Source organism: Leucoraja erinacea, chromosome 5, assembly GCF_028641065.1.
Source record: "Leucoraja erinacea ecotype New England chromosome 5, Leri_hhj_1, whole genome shotgun sequence".
Lineage (NCBI taxonomy): Eukaryota > Metazoa > Chordata > Chondrichthyes > Rajiformes > Rajidae > Leucoraja > Leucoraja erinaceus.
In genome coordinates, this window is record NC_073381.1 from 61,053,655 (window position 1) to 61,077,940 (window position 24,286).

The window sequence follows — 24,286 nt, forward strand, 5'->3', positions numbered from 1 at the left end:
GTGCTGCCCTGATGAATTCATCAAATGCGTTCAGGATAAGATTTACAGGAATGTTTTATAAAGCCAAATTAGAGAGTAGACTATATTGGATCAGTAACGTATAATGAGATAGATTTGGGAAATGATATTAAGTAAAGGAACTTCTAGGATGTAATGAAAAGGTTATTGCACATGACCTTTGTTGGTGTAGGAGATATTGGTAGGTGTGGAAGGTAATGTTTTTGCATGGATTGAGAATTAGGGTACTGATAAGAAACAGGGAGTAGAGTAAGGTGTCATCTTCAGTGCTGGCACTACAACTGTCCCAATATATATTAGTGATTTTGAGTAAATGTACAGTAGACAGTATACAAATTAATTTATGACTGAGATGAGGAAAACTTTCTTCCTTCAAAAGGTTGTGAATCTGTGGAGTTCCTTGACGCAGAAAACTGTGGAATCTCAAAGTCTGAATTTTATTCAAAGATGAGAGAGATAGATTTTTAATCACCATGGAAATTATGGGTTCTGAGGAGAAGGCAAGAAAGGGAAATTGAGGAAAATTAGATTACCTTTGATCTTATTTAATCATGGAGCAGACTAAAGCAGTTGAATCGCCTACTGTTTCAGTTCTTATGATGTTTTAGTTTTAAAAGAGACTAAAATATATATAAAAGGAAAAAGATGAAAATGGAAATAATGATCTCCTATTGATCATCCTTCAGAAATGTCAAACTACTGAGAGCGGTTACATGCAACAAAAGTAGAGCTACTACATGGTAACTGAAGTGGGAGTCAGATAAAATTATGAGTCAATGTTTAGTTACCTCCAAGCATTGGCAGCTGGATATTATGAGCAATACATTCATTCCTGAATTTCAAAGTAATTTTTAGTTTGGATTTCTTCAGCTTGTCTCAGATGCCATTGCAATTCCATCTGACTGCACCACACCTTAGTGTAAGGTCTCCTTCATTATAAGGATATGAGAGGGGTAATCAGTTGATAATCTACCAAGAATTTGTGATTGCAAAAGATAGTCGATTTGCCAAAATGAAGTACCAGACTCTCTTGGATGGAGGAGGAGGAAGGCTTACAAATGTTATTGTGTATAATATGATCTATTTCAATATCTCTTTTCAATAATCATCCATACTCAGAAACCTATGTATTTAAAAACTTTCAGTGACCTAAAAAAAACTTTTTCCACTTTTTCATTAATCTTGTATTTGCAATTAGGTTCGAAGTGTGAGTGTACAAATCACGGACATGGTTGATTCACAAGGTCATGAAATGGGTAACAACATTAGTGGTAATTATGATTTGTGACAGTTGGTTGAAGTTAACAGTATTCATGAACCAAAAATTGCAATGAGGTTCTTTGACCTAAAATGTTAACTGTTTCTTTTTCCACAGATGATGGTTGACCTTCTGAGTCATTCCAGCAATTTCTCCTTTTAACATAATGAGCACACCCGTCAGCAGTGTGATATATATGTGCTCACAGGAAAGAGTAAAAAAAACCGAATGCTTTACTTAATGCAACTGTCCCCGCTAATGTAAACCATGTGCCATTTCTGGTCTTAAATGGAGAAATTCGAATGAAAAAATGCAAATATGATTATGCAAAAATGCAGTATCTTCACTGTGCGACTAGTTTTCTTGTTGCAGGTAGATCTTGCCAGTTTAGAATTAACTGAATGTACTGAAAGATGCATAAACATAGTTGAATTACCCATTGCTTCTGTATGCAATTTCCACATAAATGCTTTATTTATGAACTGAATTTGTGGGCTCAGTATACGGGAAGTTATAGAAGAGAGCAAAAATATTATTGTTTGTAAATATTAACCATTGCTCACACCATGGAACCTTGCCTCTTCGAAAGCTGATCAAACAATTAGTCATTGAGAACTGGAGAATTTTGTTACAATGTAACCACCTGTTCTTTTTCTGAGCAACTTTATTACCAAAGTTTTGTGCAATAGTTCATTCTGTCTCTGGCATATCACACTCAAACCACCTTTTCTGAATCATAATTTTCCCCGAGTTCCTTGAAAATCCGACAATGGTCATTTAAAAAAAATCGCATCAGTTTGAAAATAACCTGACATATATTGGACACAGTCCTGGAACTGTATACCAAGTGCCTCCTCATAACAATATCTGTGATCACGTATAATCCTATTCTGGCTCTGCTGTCTAAAACAGATTTATTTTCATGATGTGAATAATTTGCACAGGGCTGAATTTGTTATCTCCCTGTAAGTCATAGTGGGACTTCTATTTGAATGGTTGTAAGCCTTGTGGTTAGAGTGTTCCCAAAATGGCATTTGCTTAGTTATTCTTGAGCATTCGTCCAACAATCACATATGGCCAAGACAGGATGGCGTGCAACTTGAAGACCTGGATTCCAGCCAGGTGTATATCGACTGATTCTCAAGGCTATAAAAGCACCCCTAGTCGCTTATGCTAAACTACTTTTGTATCTCTCCCAGCACACAGCTAAAGTCTGGACTAGGGTTTTAATGCAATAAACAATTACGTGGAAGAAAAGAATGCAGAGCAATTAACAAACATTTATAAAAGGGAGATAATTACATTTTTGATTCCTATGTCTTGTCTTTTGCATTTAAACCCATGTATATTAAATGTTTGATACAACTATCAATAAAACCAAATTTTGGAAGTAGACTACAACATGCAACTAACAATATATTGCATTCTTAAAAGTAAATATCTTTTAATAAATCTCTATCCCTGTGGCTTGTGTCCTTTTTAATAATGCCGGCACACAGTCTTTTCATCGGGTATTAGGATGACGCAAGCAGGGGGAAAGAGTGAAACAAATGCAACAAGTGACTGCAGATGGTTGGCATCTGGAGCAAAAGCAGTCTCCAAACTGCTGGAGGAACTCAGAGGGTCAGGTAGCATCTATGGAAGCAAAGGATTAGCCCTGGATCAGGACCCTACTTCCACAGATGCTGCTTCACCAGCTGAATTCCTCCAGTAGTTAAAAGTTTTGAAAAATAATTCAATATATAGTTAAAAATGTTTGTCTTGAAAGACGATCATTATTTTCTCGTCATTACACAAAATAATGCAAAATGGTCTCAAATTTAGAAATTCCAATATTTTTGCATTCATTATCTAAACCACAAACTAAACACAGGGCTTATTCTGTCTCAATATTATTGTTGGCATCTGCAGCCTAATTTGGTTGTATTTTAACCAAACATATTCCTTCCCTCATCTGGCCCTTATTAGCATGAACATTGAATTCTCCCAATTTTGTTAGTCCTTGCTGTTTCCTCCCCTTCCTCAGCCCTCCTGCTGTCTCCTCCCATCCCCCAGCCTTCAGGCTCCTCCTCCTTTTTCCTTTCTTCCCCCCTGCCACCCCACCCCCCCACCCCCGATCAGTCTGATGAAGGGTTTAGCCCCGTTACGTTGCCTTTTTTCTTCGCTCCATAGATGCTGCTGCACCCGCTGAGTTTCTCCAGCTTTTTTGAGTACCTTCGATTTTCCAGCATCTGCAGTTCCTTCTTAAACATTAAACACAATGATCCTAACTATTGTTTCCAGTCCAATCAGAACAAAAAGATCACAGACGCAATTACCCTCAGAAACAAGGGAATGTAGATGCTGAAATCTTGAGCAACAAACAAATGGTGGGGGAACTCAGCAGGACAGGCAGCATATGTGGAGAGAAGATGCTGGCTGATTTGTATTTGCCCTCAGAAGATTGTGGAAAAAACAAGTCAGCCAACATCTTCTCTCCACGGATGCTGCCCGTCCTGCTGAGTTGCTCCACAGCTTTGTTTATTGCTCAAGATTTCAGCATCTGCAGTTTCTTGTGGCATTCTTAGAACATATGTCTTTGTTGCCAGTCAGAATTCAATCAGTGACATCAAGGTTTCTCAGATGAATGTTTCATTTTAATTTTGAGTGATCTTGTGGGAAGGTGACAAGGGTAATCAAAGTAATTTCTGTGAAGTGGGGAGTGAAGTTAATTGAGATTGATATGTGAATAAATCTGTGTACCAACATTTTGTTGAATCTCTTATTTTTTCTCCAGCAGATCTTCAATCTAGACAACTTTAAAAAAAGGGTTAAACTGAAATGTAGAATTCATGAGCCATAGAACATCTCAAAAAGGGATAAAACAAAATCAAGAAAATCTGAAAACTGGTTGCATCACGGCCTGCTTTGACAACTCAAATACCCAGGGATGAAGGAGATGGCAAAAATAATTGGACATGCTCATTCCATCATGGGTTGCTGACTTCCCCATTATTGAAGGCATCTTCAAAAAGGCAGCCAGTATCGTGAAAGACCCACACCACCCTGACCACACTCTCATTTCATACCTACCATCTGAAAACCGTGATCATTCGGTTCAAGAATAGCTTCTTGCCAGCAACCATTAAATTCTGGAACACTGCAAACACTGACTAAGTCATGAAGTCTGGACTGTCTTTAGCTACACTAAAGACTTTTGGCTTTTTTGCACTAATATTGGAGTTATTCGTTTATTGTTTTTGTTGTTTATTATATTTTATCTATGGGTATAGAATGTTACAGTTGTATAAGACATTGGTGGGACCATATTTAAAATAGTTGAGGCAGGTCCTATCAATATGCTTGAGAGATATTTGGACAGGTACCTGGATAGAATGGTTTGGAGGGTATGGGCCAAGTGCAGGCAGTCGGAACTAGTATAGGTGGGGCATGTTGGTCGACGTGGGCCATAGGGCCTGTTTCCATGCTGTATAACTCGATGGTATTGTGTTTACAGACCTAACATTCGGCTGCAAGTAAGAATTTTATTGTTCTGTTGATTGTACATGGTAATTAATTACTCTTGACTCTTTAATGGTTAAAAATATCATATGGAGGACACATCTGAACTCCAGTATACAATATTAAGCATACAAAATCCAGCTGGTTTCCTCAAACTGTTATTGCAGCACTTCCTACTGTTAGCTCAACACATACTGTTTAACAATGCATTTGACTATGCATTTCACACCAACCTCTGTTATTAGTAACATAAAACATTAGACTCAAGAGTACATCATCACTTCAACAGAATTTCCCTTAATTGGTAAAATCTCTCAATTGCTTTTAAGGCAAAAGCTTAAATGAATGATGTTCCTACATAAAACTCAATTTACGTTAGAGGTCCAAATATACAATCTCCCAGAGTAATTGGAATGCTCATGGTGTTCACATTGCATTCACTTAAATCTAATCAAGGGGGCAAATCTAATCAAGTTCCTTGGGGCTAATCAAATTGTGTATAATGATGATGGATTATAAAACAATATAAATCAAAATTGTATTTATGGTGGTTTACAAAGAATTCTGGATAAATTAAAATATTCCAAGTCATTTTATCAAGTAGCCAGAACCTGCTATGAAAACTTTGTTTGACCAGCAATTTCTCATCAGCAACCTCCCTGCTCTGCTTTATGGGGACTTCTATTGGAGACCTGGGACAGAGCAATAGCCCAAAGCAATTCACCAATTCACCAACACTTACACTGGGATATCTCTCCACTGAGTCTGCAATGTATATGTTCAATTGAATGGGAAGAAACAACAATGAGGAAGTGAGGTAAGCAACTATTTATGTAATTTACATTAATCAAGTTGCTTTGATGATTTTATTTGGGAGTTTCAAATATTAGTTTCAAAATAAAATAATGTTTCCATTGATTACGTTTTTGAATGTTGTTAAATAATAGGCATTTTCAAAATAATTCAAATATTCCTGACACCTGGTTAAATAGAGTGAGTGGCTTAGCCAACTGTTGGGTGGGAGATTGCAACCTTCACCTGGTCCATCCTGTTTCAACGAATGCAATCAACCTGGCGTGCACAAACAGAAGATCAAACAGAACAAGTTGTCTTACAACTTTAGGCTGTGCTAGCACGCCATACGCAAGAAGAAGAAGAAGAAGAAGCCAGCTGTTAAAGCTTTTTCAAATCTTTAAAAATCAAATGAAGAGATATATAGTTGAACCAAAGCACGATATACCCAATTAAAGACAGGGCCCCGGAGAGTATTGCAGGGCAGAGAGACCAAGAGGTAGAATTGTGTAGTTCCCTGAAAGTGTCAACACTGGTAGACAAGGGTGATGAAGAAGGCATATGGCTTGTTTGCCTTTATCGATGGAGCAAGAGATGAGACCTCATGTTGCGACTGTATAAGACGCTGATGAGACTGTGCCTGGAATATTGTGGGAAGTTTTGTCACTAAACGATAAGGAGGATATGAGAAAGTTAGAGAGGGTGCAGATAAGAGTAGAAACAAAGAACTGTAGATGCTGGTAAATACACAAATTATGGATGACTTGAGGTACAAGAATAGTCTGGGACTTTTTCCCTGGAGCAAAGGAGCATGAGGGGTGACTTTATAGAGGTTTATAAAACCATGAGGGATGTAGATAAAATGGATCGTGAAATTACTTTTCCCCAGGTCGGAGAGTCCAAAACTGGAGGGCATTGATTAAGATGAGAGGGGTAGGATTTAAAGGGGATCTGAGAGGCAACTATTTCACACACAGAAGGTGGTATGTATATGGAATGAGCTGCAAGAGGAAGTAGTAGACGTGGGTATAATTGCAATGTTTAGAAAACCTTTGGACAGGTACATGGATAGGAACAGTTAAGAGGGATATGGGCCAAATGTAAGGTAGCCAGCTCAGGTATGGCTTGGAGAACTTGGGCCAAACATTCTGTTTAGATTTAGAGTCATACTGTGGAAACGGGCCCTTTGGCCCAACTTGCCCACGCCGACCAACATGTCCCACCTACACTAATCCCACTTGCCTTTGTTTGGCTTATATCCCTCTAAATCTATCCTAGCCATGTACCTGTCTAATTGCTTCTTACACATTGCGATAGTCATTGCCTCAACTACCTTCTCCAGCAGCTCAATCCATACAGCCACAAGCCTCCGTGTGAAAAAGGACCCCTCAGATTCTTATAAAATCTTCCCCCCTTCACCTTAAACCTATGGCCTCTGTTTCTTGATTCACCAACTCTGGGCAAGATACACTCTGCATACACACGATCTATTTCTCTCATGATTTTTATACACCTCTATAAGATCACCCCTCATCCTCCTGCACTCCAAGGAATAGAATCTGCACCTGCTCATCTTCTTTCTCTAGCTCAGACCCTCAAGTCCTGGCTATATCGTCGTAAATCTTCTCTGCACCCTTTCCAATTTAACAATGTATTTTCTATAATATGGTGCCCAGAACTGAACACAATACTCTAAATAAATGTGGTATTTAGGTTCTGTATGAATACTGTAAGGAGTGATGTGACTATTTAACAGGATTATAAATAAAAACAAAACTCAAATTTATTTGGTTGGTAAAGGTCCAAAAATCTCTGATAGGAATAAATATGACAAGGTATAATTTCTTCAAAGTTGATTATGAGGCCTCAACAAACCTCCCATGTAATTACAAATTGTGTGCTGAATGAAATCAGATACACTGGATAATCTGTCCCTTTTACATTAAACAATTGATAAGGTGGCCATGGCCACTTTGATTGCTTTGACTCCTGAAAGACTGCAAGTTGCCAGCATGCCAAGATCTAAACATACTTTGCCAATTTCTTATATTAGCAGATAAAAAAAAACCTATTGTGACTGCTATGTATCATGTTATTTGGGAGCTGAACTTTACATGTGTATTTTCTAACATTGGTATTGCGCTCGGCATTGATAATTGGGTACAAAATGACTATTAACTTTCCTCATTTGTTCATGCTTCATAATTTAAACAGAGCCTAACCCCCTTGAAATAACTGGGCCTCAAAGGTAGCCGCACACATTACAAAGGCACACAATTACTCAATTCCTACAGTTATGTGTCATGTTTCAAGTGTGCCTATTTACTGACACAGATGTATTTGGCTGTTTTAATGTTGTGTTTGCAGAAAGTACAAATTAGTTTCACAACTGGAATTTGAATTACACAAGTGATTTCAGAGGATTATTCAGTGTCAGACTAGCATTTACACTTAAAGCGTAGATTTTGATTTCACGTCAACTTTTTGTATAATTTTATCTCTTTACTTGAATCCTTGGACATCATCATTCCTCAATTAACTGATAGACGGTCAGGCAAGGAGATCTGCTTGAAGACTTCAGATCTCTTGCCAGAGTGGAATATATACTAACTTAAACCTGACTCTGTGCTCGTACTCAGAAGTTTAAATTCAGTGACTGGGGTCTTTGTACCATGTTAAAAAAAACATTTTTTTGTGACCCTAAAAGTATGTAGCACATTCCACAGATGTCTATAGCTCAGATAGTTTGGTAATCATTTGCTCACAAGAAACAGTGCTAGGTTTTTTCTCCAGACTAGAGAAACTCCCATCAGAATGATGTCTTTAATGACATATCCTACTGATCATTATTTCTCTTTATTGTCAACCCCTTTCCATGTGGCTGCGCCTGCAGTCTGAAATAAGAAATTTGTTGAGAATCCCTGATGTTGACATCATTGGACACATGAAGAAAACAATGCGGTTAATGATTCCTTCTTACATTTTGTTGGAAATTATTATGTACTTTATAGGAAATCAGCAGTATCCGAGCACATATGCCTTTGATTTAGGAGAAATAAATCCTCAGATAACCATTTCCACAAGTTACTCCCCTATGACAAGGATCAGTCATTTTTTCCATCTTAAAAGAAACACCAAAATACCATTGCTTTGCAATTAAAATTTTGATTCAAATTTAATTAAAAAATATTTTTCATCCTTCATCTGCTGGAGTAATAATTTTGAAACCCCTCCCTTTTTATTTGCTCCTCTTCAGTCCCTTAATACTTACTCATCTTGTTTCTTTTATATATCTATGTGTTTACATTTTCTTTTTTTTTAAACAATCACTGCCTATTTGTAACTTGTTCATTGAATTACATGGGATTTCGCATTCCTCCTCATCCATAAACTGCAGTTCAACAGATCCAAAGTCCCCAAACCTACTAATTAATCTTAGATAAACTGGAGTGATTTGAGACCCAGGCAAGGAATGTGGCACAGTGGGAGAGGCAGCAGAAAGCACTAGAAATGGAAAGGTCAGCAGCCGTTTCCTTTTACTAACACAATATAGAAGAAAAACTGAGAACAATAGCAGAAATATACAAAATAACTGTTCAATCGCAGTGCTGTATGCTGCTGGAATTCCAAGTATAGATTTCATCTTTTCTTAGTTTGTTTCTTAAATATCTTATGGAGATATTTTTCTCTATAAATATCTTATAAAGATTATTTTAAACAGATTATAAATAGTTTATAGAGATTATTTTAAACAGTGATAACATTCACCTGAACACAGCATTAATATTTACATGTTCTTTATAGAAAATTAGTTGATTACCTTCTCAGACTGATTCTTTACGTGCACTGAAGGCCGATTGCTAAAGCTGGTAGGTTTCCCAGTGGGATTATCTTCAGTGTTAATAGAAAGACCACTGCTTTCCCCAGAGCTAGTGGCTGGGTAAAGCAATCCAAAGACAGTTAGGTAAAAAACACGCTGCCAGAGTGAAATCCAAGCCATTTCCTCCCCTTCTCCTGACAGTCTTTTCTTCAGGTTATTGTCAGACTCTCTCTGGAGTCTGCTTGCTCCTCCTGTTTCGAGGCTATGGATGTTTTTCCTACCTCCTGCCTTCAATTGCCAGATGTACCACTTTAAGGCAGTCTTAACGATAGCCCTTGAAAAATGCTTTCACTTCCTTTCCCAGCTTCTGCTCTGCTTTTCCCCTAGAGGCTCCTCTTAAACAACACACAGCTGGGCAGCACTTGGAACAAATCCTGTCAGGAGAAAGATTTGTATTGCAGGAAAGTGCAGCAGTTCCCGTTCACCTTATCTCAAATTCACCAGGATACAGACGGAACCTACACACAGCTTTGGTTTCTTTCAAACGTGCAGCTCGCTCTCATATTTCCATCAACGTCCTCTGTCTCACGGTTTATTGCTCAAATCCAAAAAGCCAGGACTTTGCAAACAGTCCACAGTTCACTGCAACTTCCTGCCCCTATGCTTTCAGGCTTTGGCAGATTAATCTAAAATGTACAGTAGGCTCGGACGTGGAAAGGGTCACACGTACACGGAATAAGGGGGAAAGACCAATAGGATGCAGAACATGTTTTATAATACAGTTCTTCTGAAGTAAAGTTGCTCAATCAAGCAGTAATACTCTGAAGTTGTACTTCATGCACCGATTAAATAAATTACTAGTAAACGTTTTCCATAAACACACAGAGTACTTTGTGAAACGTGTGAACAGGAGCCTCAGTGTATGTAGAATGCCACTCACATGAAATAATATTTAGCTATATAGTATGTTGGACTTTTCCATGATTATTTTCAATTACAAGTATATGAGCTGTATTTCACAATACAGAAACAGATCAAATGACAGGGTAAATTAAATGAGATCTGGAGAGTTGTTTGCATTTGTGGAAGTCTGCTTCTCTAATTAAACCTTTAAACATGCCCGGCTAGCATTTTCAAGCTTCCACAAAGGCACAATAAAGTATTGCAGTGCGGGAGCTCAAGCACTTCAAATAAATTCCATCACACGAGAGGTGCAAGAAGCCAATGTAATCGTAAACACTTTGTGTAAAGAAAGGCCTCTCCTCCACAAGTTTCACCGTTGTGGTTTGAAAAGAGAGAGTCAAGCAAAGTGTAGAGTGTAACAATGGGGTAAAGAGACCCCAGGTGGCAGAAGTCGTGGGATGATCAAGCCTAGCATTGGATGGAGCATGAGCATCAGGGAATGGTGATCACAGGGAGCATCACGTCATGGGCATTGAGGTATTTTGTATTGGTCAACTCATTAGATATGAGAGGAAGACATAAGGTAGATGGGTAAGGTATTGGGATAAAAGGGAGACTGGGAAAGCATGCACTCACACTCTCAAACTGCAGGAATGCAAATTATTCTCTAAATATGAGGCCTCCATGGAATTGTTATGGGCTTGTCCCACTTACTCGACTTTTTTGGTGACTGTCGGCACCCGTCATAGGTTGTTGCAGGTTGCTGAAAATTTTCAACATGTTGAAAATTCAGCGGCGACCAGAACAAGGTACGACTCTTTGGTCAACTGCTCACGATCATACAGGCTACACATGTTGCCGGGGTGTCGTCTCTATGGTCGTGAGTAGTCTCCTCAGTCGCCCAAAGAGTCGTAGCATCTTTCTGGTCACCGCTAGATTTTCAACATGTTGAACATTTTTGGCGACCTGCAGCGACCTATGACGGGTGCCAGCAGTCGCCGTAAAAGTCACGTAAGTGGGACAGGCCCATTATGTAGTTTTTATTTAGAGCTGTGTTTCACCCTCGTGACAAATGTTCTCTGACCAGCATGCAATACATGTCGAAAAAGGGCGGGGGGGGGGGGGGGGGGGGGGGGGGGGGGGGGGGGGGGGGGGGGGGGGGGGGGGGGGGGGGGGGGGGGGGGGGGGGGGGGGGGGGGGGGGGGGGGGGGGGGGGGGGGGGGGGGGGGGGGGGGGGGGGGGGGTGGCTCATTGAAACTTACCGAATAGTGAAAGGCCTGGATAGAGTGGATGTTGAGAGCATGTTTCCAGTAGTGGGAGAGTCCAGGACAAGAGGTCATGCACTCAGAATAAAAGGATGTACCTTAAAGGACCTGTCCCACGAGCATGTGACCTGCATGCAGCAAGCGCGACCTAACGGGCTGGTCCCACCAACATGCGCAACCTAAGGGGCCGGTCCCACCAGCATGCGCCTGCATGCGGCAAGCGCGACCAAACCAGAAACGGGAGCCGCGCGGAGGTCGAGTGAGTGACACGGCGTTGAGGCGGCTGCGGGCCGGCAGGCCGTTGCTGCGCGGAATTTTTAAACACTGTCAGTTTTTTGGAGCCCCGCGCGATGTCGGGACCAGCTCCGCATAACTCCATACGGCTCCGGCGATCGAAATGGGACCGGCCCCGTGAGGCCAGACGGCTCAAGCGACCACGTTAGGTCACGCCTGCCACATGCAGGCGCATGCTTGTGGGACAGGCCTTTTAGAAAGAAGATGCAGAGGAATTTCTTTAGTCAGAGGGTAGTGAATCTGTGGAATTATTTGCCACAGAAGGCTGTAGAATCCAAGTCAATGGATATTTTTAAGGAGGAGATTGATAGATTCATGATTTGTATGGGTGTCAGGGGTTACGGGGAGGCGGCAGGAGAATGGGGTTGAGAGGGAAGGATAGATCAGCCATGATTGAATGGTAGAGTAGACTTGATGGGCCAAAGGGCCTAATTCTGCTGCTATAACTTATGGACTTCTGAACAACAGATGCTGAAATCTTGAGCGAAACACACAGTGCTAGAGTAAATCAACTGGGTCAGGCAGCATCTGTGGAGGGAATGGATAGGATGTTTCAGGTTGGGATCCTTCTTCAGACTAGAGTGAATAGAAAGGTGACTTTCCAAGTTAGGACCCATCTTCAGACGTCAGAATCTGAAGAAAATCCCTGACTCGAAATGTTGCCTGATCTTTTCCTCCACAAATGTTGCCTGATCTTTTCCTCCACAAATGTGCCAACTCAGAGTGGCTATAGTCTCAATGCTGAGGGCGTTGGTCTTAGAAAATACACTGACATATGTTCTGTAGTGTAAGCAGCTGATGTGGTTATGGAGAGCTACAAACTACAATTAACATATTGCCACATCTACAACTTATGTAGTGAAGAGCAGAGTTCATAAGCTCAGTTTAAATTCCATCAAAACCTTCTTCATAATTTGCTACATGGATTTTCCAATAGAAAAGCCTTTTACATGTCACATGTCTGGATATCCCTATAAACTTAGTCAGAGTCTTACAGAGTGGAAACAGACCCTTCAGCCAAACTTGCCCACACCGGCCAACATATCCCATCTATGCTAGTCCCGCCTGCCAGCGTTTGGCCCATATCCCTCTAAACTCGTCCTACCGTGTACCTGTCTAAATGTTTCTTAAACATTGTGATAGTCCCTGCCTCAATTACTTCCTCTCTCATCCCGTTCCATACACCCACCACCCTTTGCGTTAAAAAATTACCCCTCAGATTCCTATTAAATCTTCCCCCCTCACCTTAAACCTATGTCCTCTGGTTTTTAATTCCCCAAATTTGGGAAAGAGACTCTGTGCATCTTCTCGATCTATTCCTCTCATGATTTTATACACCTCTATAAGATCACCTCTCATCCTCCTGCACTCCAAGGAGTCCAATCCTGCTCAACCTCTTCCTGTAGCTCAGGCCGTAGAGTTCTGGTGACATCATCGTAAATCTTCTCTGCACCCTTTCCAGCTTGACAACACCTTTCCTACTACATGGTGCCCAGAACTGAACACAATACTTATGTCTTACACAACTGCGACATGACCTCCCAACCTCTGTACTCAATGCTCTGATTGATGAAGGCTAACATGCCAAAAGCCTTTTTGACCACCCTAATTTCTCCTATCTATGTACCTGTCCATGTTACTTTTCATTTTTTTTATACAGAGGTGGGTTTATGGAACGAGCTGTCAGTGGAAGCAATTGAGGCAGGTACCAAAACAACATTTAAAAGACGTTTGGACAGGTACAAGAATTGGAAAGGGTTAGAAGAATATGGGTGAAACGCAGGCAGGTGGGACGTGTAGATGGGGCATCTTGGTTGTCAGGAGAAAATTGGGCCAAAGAGCATGATTCCATGCTTTTTGACTCTCAATTCTGTTATGGTATGTGTATCAACTATTTCCTCTGGCAGCTCATTTCATTTACCAATCAGTTGCTCCACAGGTTGCTATTAATTATTTTCCTTCACACATTCAACCCATGTCCTCTGGTTCTTGATTCCCAAAACCTGGGTAAAAGACTGTGCTTTAACTGTATCTATTGATGCAGTAGGTGTGCATCTGGAGTATTAATGACCAGATTTACTTGTTGACTCCTCAGTGTGGTGAATCTTCAGCAGCAGAATTGTACACCACCATAGTCTGCAACCACATTCCATCATTATGATTAAGGCAGGCGACCAACACTAAGTCAGCCTCTGTGATTATGGCAAATACAATCTTTCTTTCCCTGCCTTTCAACTAGTCTGCAATCTTCATCACAAAGCTGACCATATCACTCGGTAGAAGAAGGGTCGCAACCCAAAACGTCACCCAATTTTTTCTCTCCAAAGATGCTGCCTGTCCCACTGAGTTACTTCAGCTTTTTGTGTCTATCTTCACTTTGTACTAAATCCCATCTATGGTTACACAGCTGGATGAACTTCACTTGCCTGTCTCTTTTTTTAAAATGTCTGATTGTTACCAGTGAATCATCAATAATAGTTTTCCTTCCCACACCCACACTGTTCCTCTGGTGTTCCCCAAGGAGCCATCCTTATCGCCCTTTCTCTATCTCATTTATGTGTTGCCCCTAAGCAAAGTCTGTTAAAAGCATTGGCCTGAGAATTCATCTTCACCATATTTTAAACATTTGAAGTTAATATTTTACTCAAAAATGTATTTTTTAAAACATGAGGTTCATCAGCACTGGTTGAGCTCCCTACTGTACTGACTGTTTCACAGATAGTGAAAATTCCTGGTCAAATGTATTAAACAATGTGTTGAGAGCTTATCAGTGATCTTATCAGAGTTTATCCTTTAATGGCATGAGCACATAAAATCGCAAACCTATTCTATAATCACTACTCTTTATATCACCATGACAACACTGGGATTCTTGAGGGCAGTGAGTGGTTCTCTTTAGTTTATGAATAGGGATTTCTATAAGCTAGTGGGCAACATCAGCTGCGGAAGAGATGTTTCTTCATCATCAGGCTGCAGGGAATAAGTTTCCCAACATCATTAAAAAAAAATAAGAGACAGGATAATGGTTCAGGATGAAGGACAAATGATATCAGGACTGTTGGTAGCCCCAATAAAGAACTTGTAGCGCTGCAGCTAGTTGAGCCTGGTGCTCCTGCCAGTAAGATGCCAGGGATGTATCTCTCTCAAAACACAGGGACACAGGCCATGAATGCTTCTAGCTTGTGGCACCAGCAAAGTAGATATTGTCGTCATGCCCACTGCTATGGGATGATGGAGTAGCCGCTGACATTGAGTGTGGTTGGGATCACCCAGCTTTGACAAAAGACAAATGAGAACTGCAAAAATCCAGAGGCCAGGAGGTTGAGAGTGAAGGTGGCCTGTTCTTGTGGTAGTCTGTAATATCTGAGAGAAGCATTTTGCAATCCCATTTCATCCAAAAAGATGAATATTAGGTCTGGTCAATTGGCTGTTGAAGGTCAGTTCTAGTTTTAGGTAGAAAAGAGAGTAGTTAAGGCTCAGTATTTTCTGTACAGTGTGCAGGCTAATCTGCAAATATGTAGAAAGGTAAATAGCAGCCAGGCTATGAATGCAGGTTTCATGTAATTGGACTTTTAAATAATGTTACCATTTAGTCATCGGCATTAGTGAGTTGATTATTCTGTCATCATTTAGATCAACAAAGCACAAAATTCAACAAAAATGTAAAAAAATGCACTGAGGTTTCAAACGGTCTGTTTCAGTTTCGACAATTGTCATGAAGGAAAAGAGTTTGTGGCCAGACTGAATACAATTGGCTTCAGTCTGCTGAAAATTTGGAAACTGCTGCTCATTCAGTGCCGGATAGGACAGGCAGTCTGACAATTTAAAGACGGCATTCTGGTACAGAGAGGTGATGTAAGGTAGCACTAGCAATCTTCACCCTAGATGGAAAAACTGACACTACATGCCAAAACTATACAGAGAATACTGAACCTTCAAACTTCCCCCAAAAATTATTGTGCAGTTAAAAATGACTTTAACCAATTTTGCCCAGGTTTATAGGTTTGTGTAAACTAGTCTAACAATAAACTATCTTTATAGTGCTGTAGTTTTGTACATTTTTGGACATATTTCTCCGATATCCAGTTTTTGTTTCACTTTTTTCCCCCTCCAATGGAAATATCCAAGGTCCAAAATGGAAAATAAATATAAAACTACAAAGCAGATGTCAAGAGTTGTTAATCTCAATTAATTTCCATGAATTTAGAAAGTTAACTCTTTGACTGGAATAGTTTTCCTGCTTTTTTTCAAAGCCATTTGAAAAACTGGAGAACATATTTGAAAAGTTTGCATCTCATGAAGTTTTCAATGCTGAGTAAATTAGTTTAAATCAAACATTTTTTAAAGAGAATCTGATGTGACTGTGTGAGAGGGGGAGGGGGGGGGAATGAAAACTTTATCACCCTTTCTTTCATCTTCAGAAATGCAATGCAGCTTGGCAGCAAGTGTAAAGGAAATTAATTGTTTTTTTTGTATCATCCTGATTTTAAGGGGTTGCTGTAAGATTCCACCAGGGCAGAGTGCAAGGTTCACTAAATACAATTGATGATTTTCACGGTCCATAAAATGAAAAATGCAGGCTGATGATTGCATAGTTCATACAATCAAATAATGAAGTAGTCCATACCCATATGCATGAAGACCTTAACAAAAATTCAGGCTTGGCTGATAATTGGCAAACGTAACACATATTTGTGCCAGGAAATTCCTGGGAGACTGGAAAGGTAACTATAGGACTACGTCAGACACTGAATATTTTGCAGCAAATGTTTCTTCCTCCCATCCACGTTCCTCACCTTAATTGTCATCCAACAAAATCTTCAAAACCGTTCATGCATCAACAAGATAAAAGGCAGGAGTGTGATTGAATATTCTTTACTTACCTTGAATGCAACAACAGATAAAGCTGCCCCAATCCACCACCTAGCATTACAGCCAAGGCATTATGTATGCTGTGCGTCCCATTGATAAAAATTACTGGAATCCTCTGAAATGTAATCAACAGTACTTCCCGGCTTTACAACTTCATCCATTTACCGGATAATGGAAGCAAATTGATAGAACAATACCATATACAATACCATCTACAATACCATCTACAGTTCCTCATCAATGTGACATGGAGCTTTATCACTGATCCTTCCTCACCAATCCTGGTGTTCATCGTCTACCAGATCGGGATGCAGCAATTTATAAAAACATTCTTGAGATCCAGCATCAAAACCAATAATGAACAATAAATGCCATTTTAACATCCAATTCATGCACAAATTGAAAGAAAACATTTTGCTTCAAGGCAATTGTTAGGATTGGTCCTATTGCATGTTTTTTTTAATATATTTAACAATTTTTACATTACATATTTGAAGGTGGATAGGAATGAATGCAATTTGAACATTTAAGTATAAGACAAATAGTTTTGGATGTTAAATAGCAGTTGAGTTCAATACAATTGTAATATTGTTGACTGTAATATCACAGCTTGTTAAAAGTGACCTCAGTTACCTAGTAACAGTTATTATTTTACTGTGTTTTTGATTATTTATTATGTGTGTTATTGCATTTAATGACTTGTTAAGCTGCAGCAGGAGAGGTGTTTATTGTTCCATTGAAGGTACATTAGGCAATTAAACATTCTTGACGTTCAAATCTGTATGATTGATAAAGATCATAAGATCACGTGACAGGATCAGAATTAGGCCATTCGGCCCATCAAATCTGTGCCATTCAATCATGGCTGATCTATCTCTCCCTCCTAACCCCATTTTCCTGTCTTCTCCCCATAACCTCTGACACATGTACTAATCAAGAATGTATCTATCTCTGCCTTAAAAATATCCACTGACTTGCCCTCCACAGCCAGAAGGCTGTGACAAAAGCAAATGAGGGGATAAAGGCAAATTAACTTCCCACAAAATAATATAATTACAATCCTGTTCATTATTAATCAAATTTCTTTACCATTATTTGACCAAAAAAGTTTTAAGAGGTTAATATTTTCAATAATATACTGTAGATGAAAATGTAAAATGCCTGCAATAACACATGTTGAATCTTGCACAGGGTGCCTTTTCAACAGCGTGCCAAAAGAGCTTCCTAGCACATTCAGAAACTGCATGACTTTGTGTGAAGGGATGTTAATGTAACTAACCAGTTTATTTTAACAAAACAAACAGATTTTGAAACTAGTGGTTAGGAAATTAACAGGGCTTGAAGCGGGTGTAAAACTTTAGTCTGATCAAGTGATGGGAGGATGCTGCAAAAATAAGAAAAAATACCCATTCACACAGGACACAAGCAATCCTGATAAAATGTTAAAAATTGAAAGATCTTCTTGTTCTGTTGGATTGACACCAAGGTCCAAATTAAATAGAATGGAAATGAATGACGAAGTGAATTAAGTCATTTACTGTGGAATTTGTGGCACAACAGTACAGTACTGAGTCTTGTTTCATATTTCCCATTGAATGTTCCCACTGTTCATTTTCTTTTAAAAAGGCCTACATTTTCCTATATTTTGTGACTGGATGTCCAAGAAGGTTTGTGGTCCAGGCTTTGGTTATTTTTATGATTATTCATTATCATTCAAATCTTGGTGAACAAGAGCTGTCCAATCCATTTTCCTTATATTGAAAATATAGCTTCCTTCGAAGGAGACCATTCCACCCATCAAGTCTATGCCAATTTATTTTGCTCTAATCTATTCACTCCTCCATGGTCTTTAATTGTGTTTCCCTCTTTTTTTTACCATTCATCTGAACTAATGGTAATTTACAGCAGCCAACCAACTTACATGTTATTGGAATGTGGGATTAAACCAAAGCACCCGAGGGAAAAAGTCAAGAGAGACCATGCAAACTCCACACAAACAGCTTCAGAGATCAGAATCGAACCAGCGGCTGTGAGGCCTCAACTTTAATTCTACTTATATGAAAAAATTACACTTCTACTTCATCCTTTTTTTCTACTCCCATCTTCTCATTCCCCTTTGTCTATTCAAACTCCACAGATACAGCACCAGAAGTGATGAATGAACCTGGGTCTCTGTCATCCTAAGCTGTCCTTTGGAATCAGCTAAAACCTGCTTCCCCACCACTTAATGTGGACTGTTGTCAAGGTGAAATCCAACAACTCTGTCACAGGTGGGGCAGTGAATATTTGAATGGGTGGAAAGAGGTAATTTTCAAGGTGATGCGTTCCTTCCACAGTTTATTCTGGGCTTTGATATGACCTTAACACCAGGGCTCCAGGTCCTTTTTGTTTCTTTTAGCATTCTTGGACCAGAGAGTCTCACGAATGAATGGGGAAATGTGGATCATTTCCTCTGTCCACCTGTCCATCTCTTACTATGATGGTAAATACAGTAGAATACTTTTTTAGGAGTCTGGTTCAGACTTCTTCTGCACTTCAGAAGCAATAAGTGTTTCTTTGACCCTAGTGCTGGTTAATACAGACCTGGGATAGGACACTGATGTTCATGTGTTCATCCTACCAGTGATTTGGAAGGCTTAGCATGGATAGTGCTGATGCTGTCACTCCTGGGCTCTGAGACGCCTGCTCTAAATAGTCTGTATCTCCAAACATTTTGAACTTAAACATTGGAATAAAGAAAGTAACTCCAGGAATTGACCTGTCCAGAAATTACATTCTACCTTGTTTTCTTAGATCTCTATAACTTTGTTGGCCAGAATTTATTTACATAGGTCCAAGATGGCACTCAAGCCAGTCGACTCTTTGTGTGCTAGACACAGAAATGCATTACAATCATTCGTCATTTTAATCTCTTTTCTTACTTTAACTATGCTCTACTTAATCTCCTCACAGATCTATCGATTCTCCAATTCCCTGGACCAGTTGTCTACCGCAATGACTCCTGGCACCACGAGGACCTGACCAGCGAGGCCTACGTGGACTTCATCTTACACTAAACGTTATTCTCATTATTCCCTTTCTCATGGATCTGAGGATGGCTTGAATGTAATCATGTATTGTCTTTCCTCTGACCGATTAGCACACAACCAAAGACATACAAGTTTGTAGGCTAATTGGCTTGGTAACACTGTAAATTGTCCCTATTGATCGCATTAACGTATGGGAATCGTGGGTCAGTGTGGACTTGGTGGGCTGATGGGCCTGTTTCCGCACTGTATCTCTAAATTAAACAAAAAGCTTTTCACTGTACCTCGGTACACATGACAATAAACTGAACTCAAACTCAAACATAGAATAGCACAACACAAGGACCGACACTTTTGCCCAAAAAAATCAGCATTCTTATAAAAAGATACACATTAAGAAATGCAGAATACATTAAACAACCCAAAATCATGAAGGGTTTAAGGGATTAAGGGAAATGGTAGTCAAAGTCTTTTCTTCAAACAAATTCTCATGCAATATTGGCATTATTCATTTTGTTCCAAATATGCTTGTGTACAATGTTTATCCATTTCAATCTCAATTTTAGAACACGGCAGCATTCAAACAGGTTATGCTGATTGTATTCAAATGTTTCCATTTTATTGAGCATTTCTTAAAGATCAAGTTTCTGCCAGCAACCATTTTATGTGGTATTTAGGGTCAAGGATTAAAAATAATCTATAAATCCAATGTCCTTGAATTATGCCTTGTTGCATTTATGGAATGCTGTAAAACAAACCTGCCTCTTACACACAAAAGGTCTTCCTTGCAGTTTCAAAAGTGAGAAAACAACTGCAATTCAAAATGTTATGGGTGGTAACTTCTTTTAAAAGATAAAAAAAGTTTCGAAATTTTCGGAGTTATACTTTATAACGGGAGTGCCTTGTAATTATGGGCGACAGGGTGGTGCAGCAGTAGAGTTGCTGCCTTGCAGCTCCATGCACTCGGGTTTGACCCTGACCACAGGTGCCGTCTGGATGGAGTTTACGTCTTCCCTGTGACCGCGTGGGATTTCTCCGAGATTCCGGTTTCCTCCCACACTCCAAAGACGTACAGGTTTGTGGGTCAATTGGCTTTGGTAAAATTGTAAATTGTTCCTGGTGTGTAGGATAGTGCTAGTGAGCAGGGATCGTTGGTCGGCACGGACTCGGTGGGCCTCTTTCTGCACTATATCTCTAAAACCAAAAACACTAAAAGCTAAAAAGGTAAAAACTAAAAACCTTCATATAACAAGTAAAATAGTTGTCAATCAAATCTTTAAAAAACGGAAAGTCTGCAGGCCCCGATGGTCTAAATTCTGAATTTTATTAAAAAAATTATGATTTGCTTTCCCCACGCCTACAGACAATGTACAAATACGCTTATACTCAACAGAAACTCCCAGAAACTCTAAATGAATCTACAATCATACTCATACCAAAAACGGACAAGGATCTTGAAGACCCAGGTTCATACAGAGCTATAGCCCTCTTAAATACTGATCAGAAAATATTAACTAAAATTTTATCTAATAGATTGAGCTTAGTGATCAGCAAATTAATACATCCCGACCAAACAGGGTTTATCCCCAAACGGTATTCATTTTATAATCTGAGAAGATTATTTAATATTATATACTCCAATAGAATCCCTAATGCAGATCTAGCAATTATCTCGTTAGATGCTGAAAAAGCATTTGACCAGGTAGAATGGCCATATTTATTTTCGGTGATGGAAAAATTTCAACTAGGAGAGAAGTACTGTACATGGGTTAAATTGTTATATTCTAATCCAACAGCTAGAATATTAACAAACAAAATGTTATCAACTAAATTTAATCTCTCTAGAGGCTGTAGACAAGGATGTTCACTATCCCCACTATTATTTGCTCTTGCAATCGAACCCCTAGCAGAAAGCGTTAGAAACCATCCAGGAATATTTGGATACAATACTAGAGACACAAGGAATAAAATCTCCTTATATGCAGATGATGTACTAATATATATTACAAAGTTAGAAACTAGTATTCCAAACCTATTAAATCTAATAACTCAATTTGGTCAGTTTTCGGGATATAGAATTAATTGGAATAAAAGCGAAATCATGCCAATAACAAAATTCAATTTACATACAATACAACAATCCCCTTTTAAAATAGTTAAAGATAAATTTAAATACTTAGGAATCTATGTAACTAAGACATATACCTCTTTATTTAAACTAAATTTCCCACCCTTACTGAATAAACTACATAAGAATATTCAATACTGGAAAACACTCCCCATTTCTATGCTTGGGAGAATTAATGCTATAAAAATGATTTTTTTACCGCAACTACTGTACCTACTTCAATTAATTCCGATATATATCCCAAAAACTTTTTTCAAAAAAGTCGACTCCATTGTTACAAGTTTTGTCTGGGATTATAAGAATCATAGAATAAGTAAAAAACATTTATGTAAGTCAAAGATAAATGGAGGTTTGGCTTTGCCAAATTTCTTATTTTATTTTTGGGCAGTCCATATTAAAAACATGAATTTCTGGCTGGAAGAAATGGATCAACAACCAGATTGGTTAATGATGGAAAAGGAAGACTGTCTACCTTTTGAAATTGGACCGATCATATTTGCCCCCACAAAACTGCACAAAAAAACCTATAAAGAAAACCCCATAATACATAGTGGAATACGAATTTGGAAAAAAATAAAAAAAGATTTAAAATTGAATAATATACCACTATGCCTTCCCATTGTAAATAATCCTTTATTCAAATCATCCTTTATGGACAAAGGTTTCACACAATGGAAAAATTATGGAATCAAAAATATAGGACATCTTTATGGGAAAGGCACTTTTCTTTCATTTCAAGAGTTACAACAGAATTATGGACTGCACTCAAATAATTTCTTCAGATATCTACAAATTAGAGATTATGTTAAATCTAATACACAAGTCTACAGGAGTAGGGAATCAGAAATTCTTGATGAATGTTTGAACAAGCATCCTAATACTGAAAAACTAATAGCTTATATTTATAACACCCTACTAAACAACGAGGTACCACCGTCCGAACCATATAGATACAAATGGGAAAATGAAATAGGTCACCCTATAACGAAAGATATGTGGGACGAAAGTTTACAACAAATACATCAATGTTCATTAAATGCCAGACATACTTTAATACAATTCAAGGTCTTACATAGACTACACTACTCTAAAATAAAACTAAATAGAATCTTCCCACAAATCTCTCCTATTTGTGATAAATGTCTACATCTAGAGGCTAATTTAACACATACGTTTGCAAACTGTATAAAACTTAAACATTTCTGGACTGATATTTTTGAAATAACTTCAGAAGTTATTAATACAAAACTGGACCCAGACACAAAATTAATAATACTTGGAATATCAGAACAAAGTTTAACACTCACAACAAACCAAAGAAATTTCCTCGACTACAGTATAATAATCGGGAAAAAATTAATATTAAAATTTTGGAAAGGCCCTACAACCCCCACAATTAAAATGTGGATTACGGAAATGTCGGAGACCCTATACTTAGAAAGAATTAGACTTGTCTTAATGGACAAACAAGATCTTTTCGATAAAATCTGGGCTCCATTCATTAACTATCTGAAGGGATAGATTGGCACAGCACGAGGACCCAACTGAAACTTGAACTCAGGATCAGATGAAAAGCTATACTTTATAATCTACGAACCTATCTCCATTGACGTATTACAGGTAATCCATTCCACCTCCTTTGTTTTTCTGTGTATTTTTTTGTTTTGTTTTTTTATTTGTAACTTTCTACCCTCTGTTTCTCTCTTTTTCTATAAAAAAATAAAAACACTAGAAGCAGAAGTAATTGATAATTGAAAATTTTAATAATGTATGACTGATGTATATGAAAAGTCTTTTTACTATAATATGTCTACTTCTAATAAAAATATTAAATAAAACAAAAAAACAAGTAAAATAGTTGTAGAAGCAAGTGCTCTTTTTAAAATATGAAATTGCTAGTAAGGCCAAAGACACTAAATACCCAATGGAAAAATCATAGCATGTTTAACTTCTGGCTTGATATAACCTCGCAGCATAGTTTCAGATTTAGCACAGCTCTGCCTGCAGTAAGTGTATCTTTGATCGTTCCATCAAACAATTTTTATCTCCAGTTTTACCCATTATTGTTTCAGAAATAGATTAGCAATGGACAGTAATTGTTCTGTAAAGCATGGGCTGCGGAACCGGGGTGGGGGTGGGGGGGGCTACTGTATGGGGTGATCGCTGGTCGGCGCAGACTCGGTGGGCTGAAGGGCCTGTTGCCGCACTACATCTTTAAAGTCTAAAAGGCTGTAGTCTAAAGACCAAAGCGGGCCGGACTGGTATGTGTACCAATTGTAAAGCTGGTTTAATTCAAAAGTAAACTAAAATGCTGGAATAACTCACTCTACATGAAGGGTCTCGACCTGAAACATTACCAGCTGACTTCTCTCCAGAGATGCTGCATGTCCCGCTGAGTTACTCCAGCAT

General features: G+C 38.8%; 1 protein-coding gene across 1 annotated transcript in view; it reads right to left on the reverse strand.

Moving 5' to 3' along the window:
• Positions 1-10,051, reverse strand: part of lama4 (laminin, alpha 4) — a 124,748-nt gene extending 114,697 nt beyond the window's left edge. The window contains exon 1 of the mRNA XM_055635767.1: positions 9,390-10,051. Coding sequence (XP_055491742.1) covers positions 9,390-9,569 — 180 coding nt within the window. The 5' untranslated portion in view covers positions 9,570-10,051. The remainder of the gene's footprint in view (positions 1-9,389) is intronic.
• Between the last annotated feature and the right edge of the window lie 14,235 nt (positions 10,052-24,286).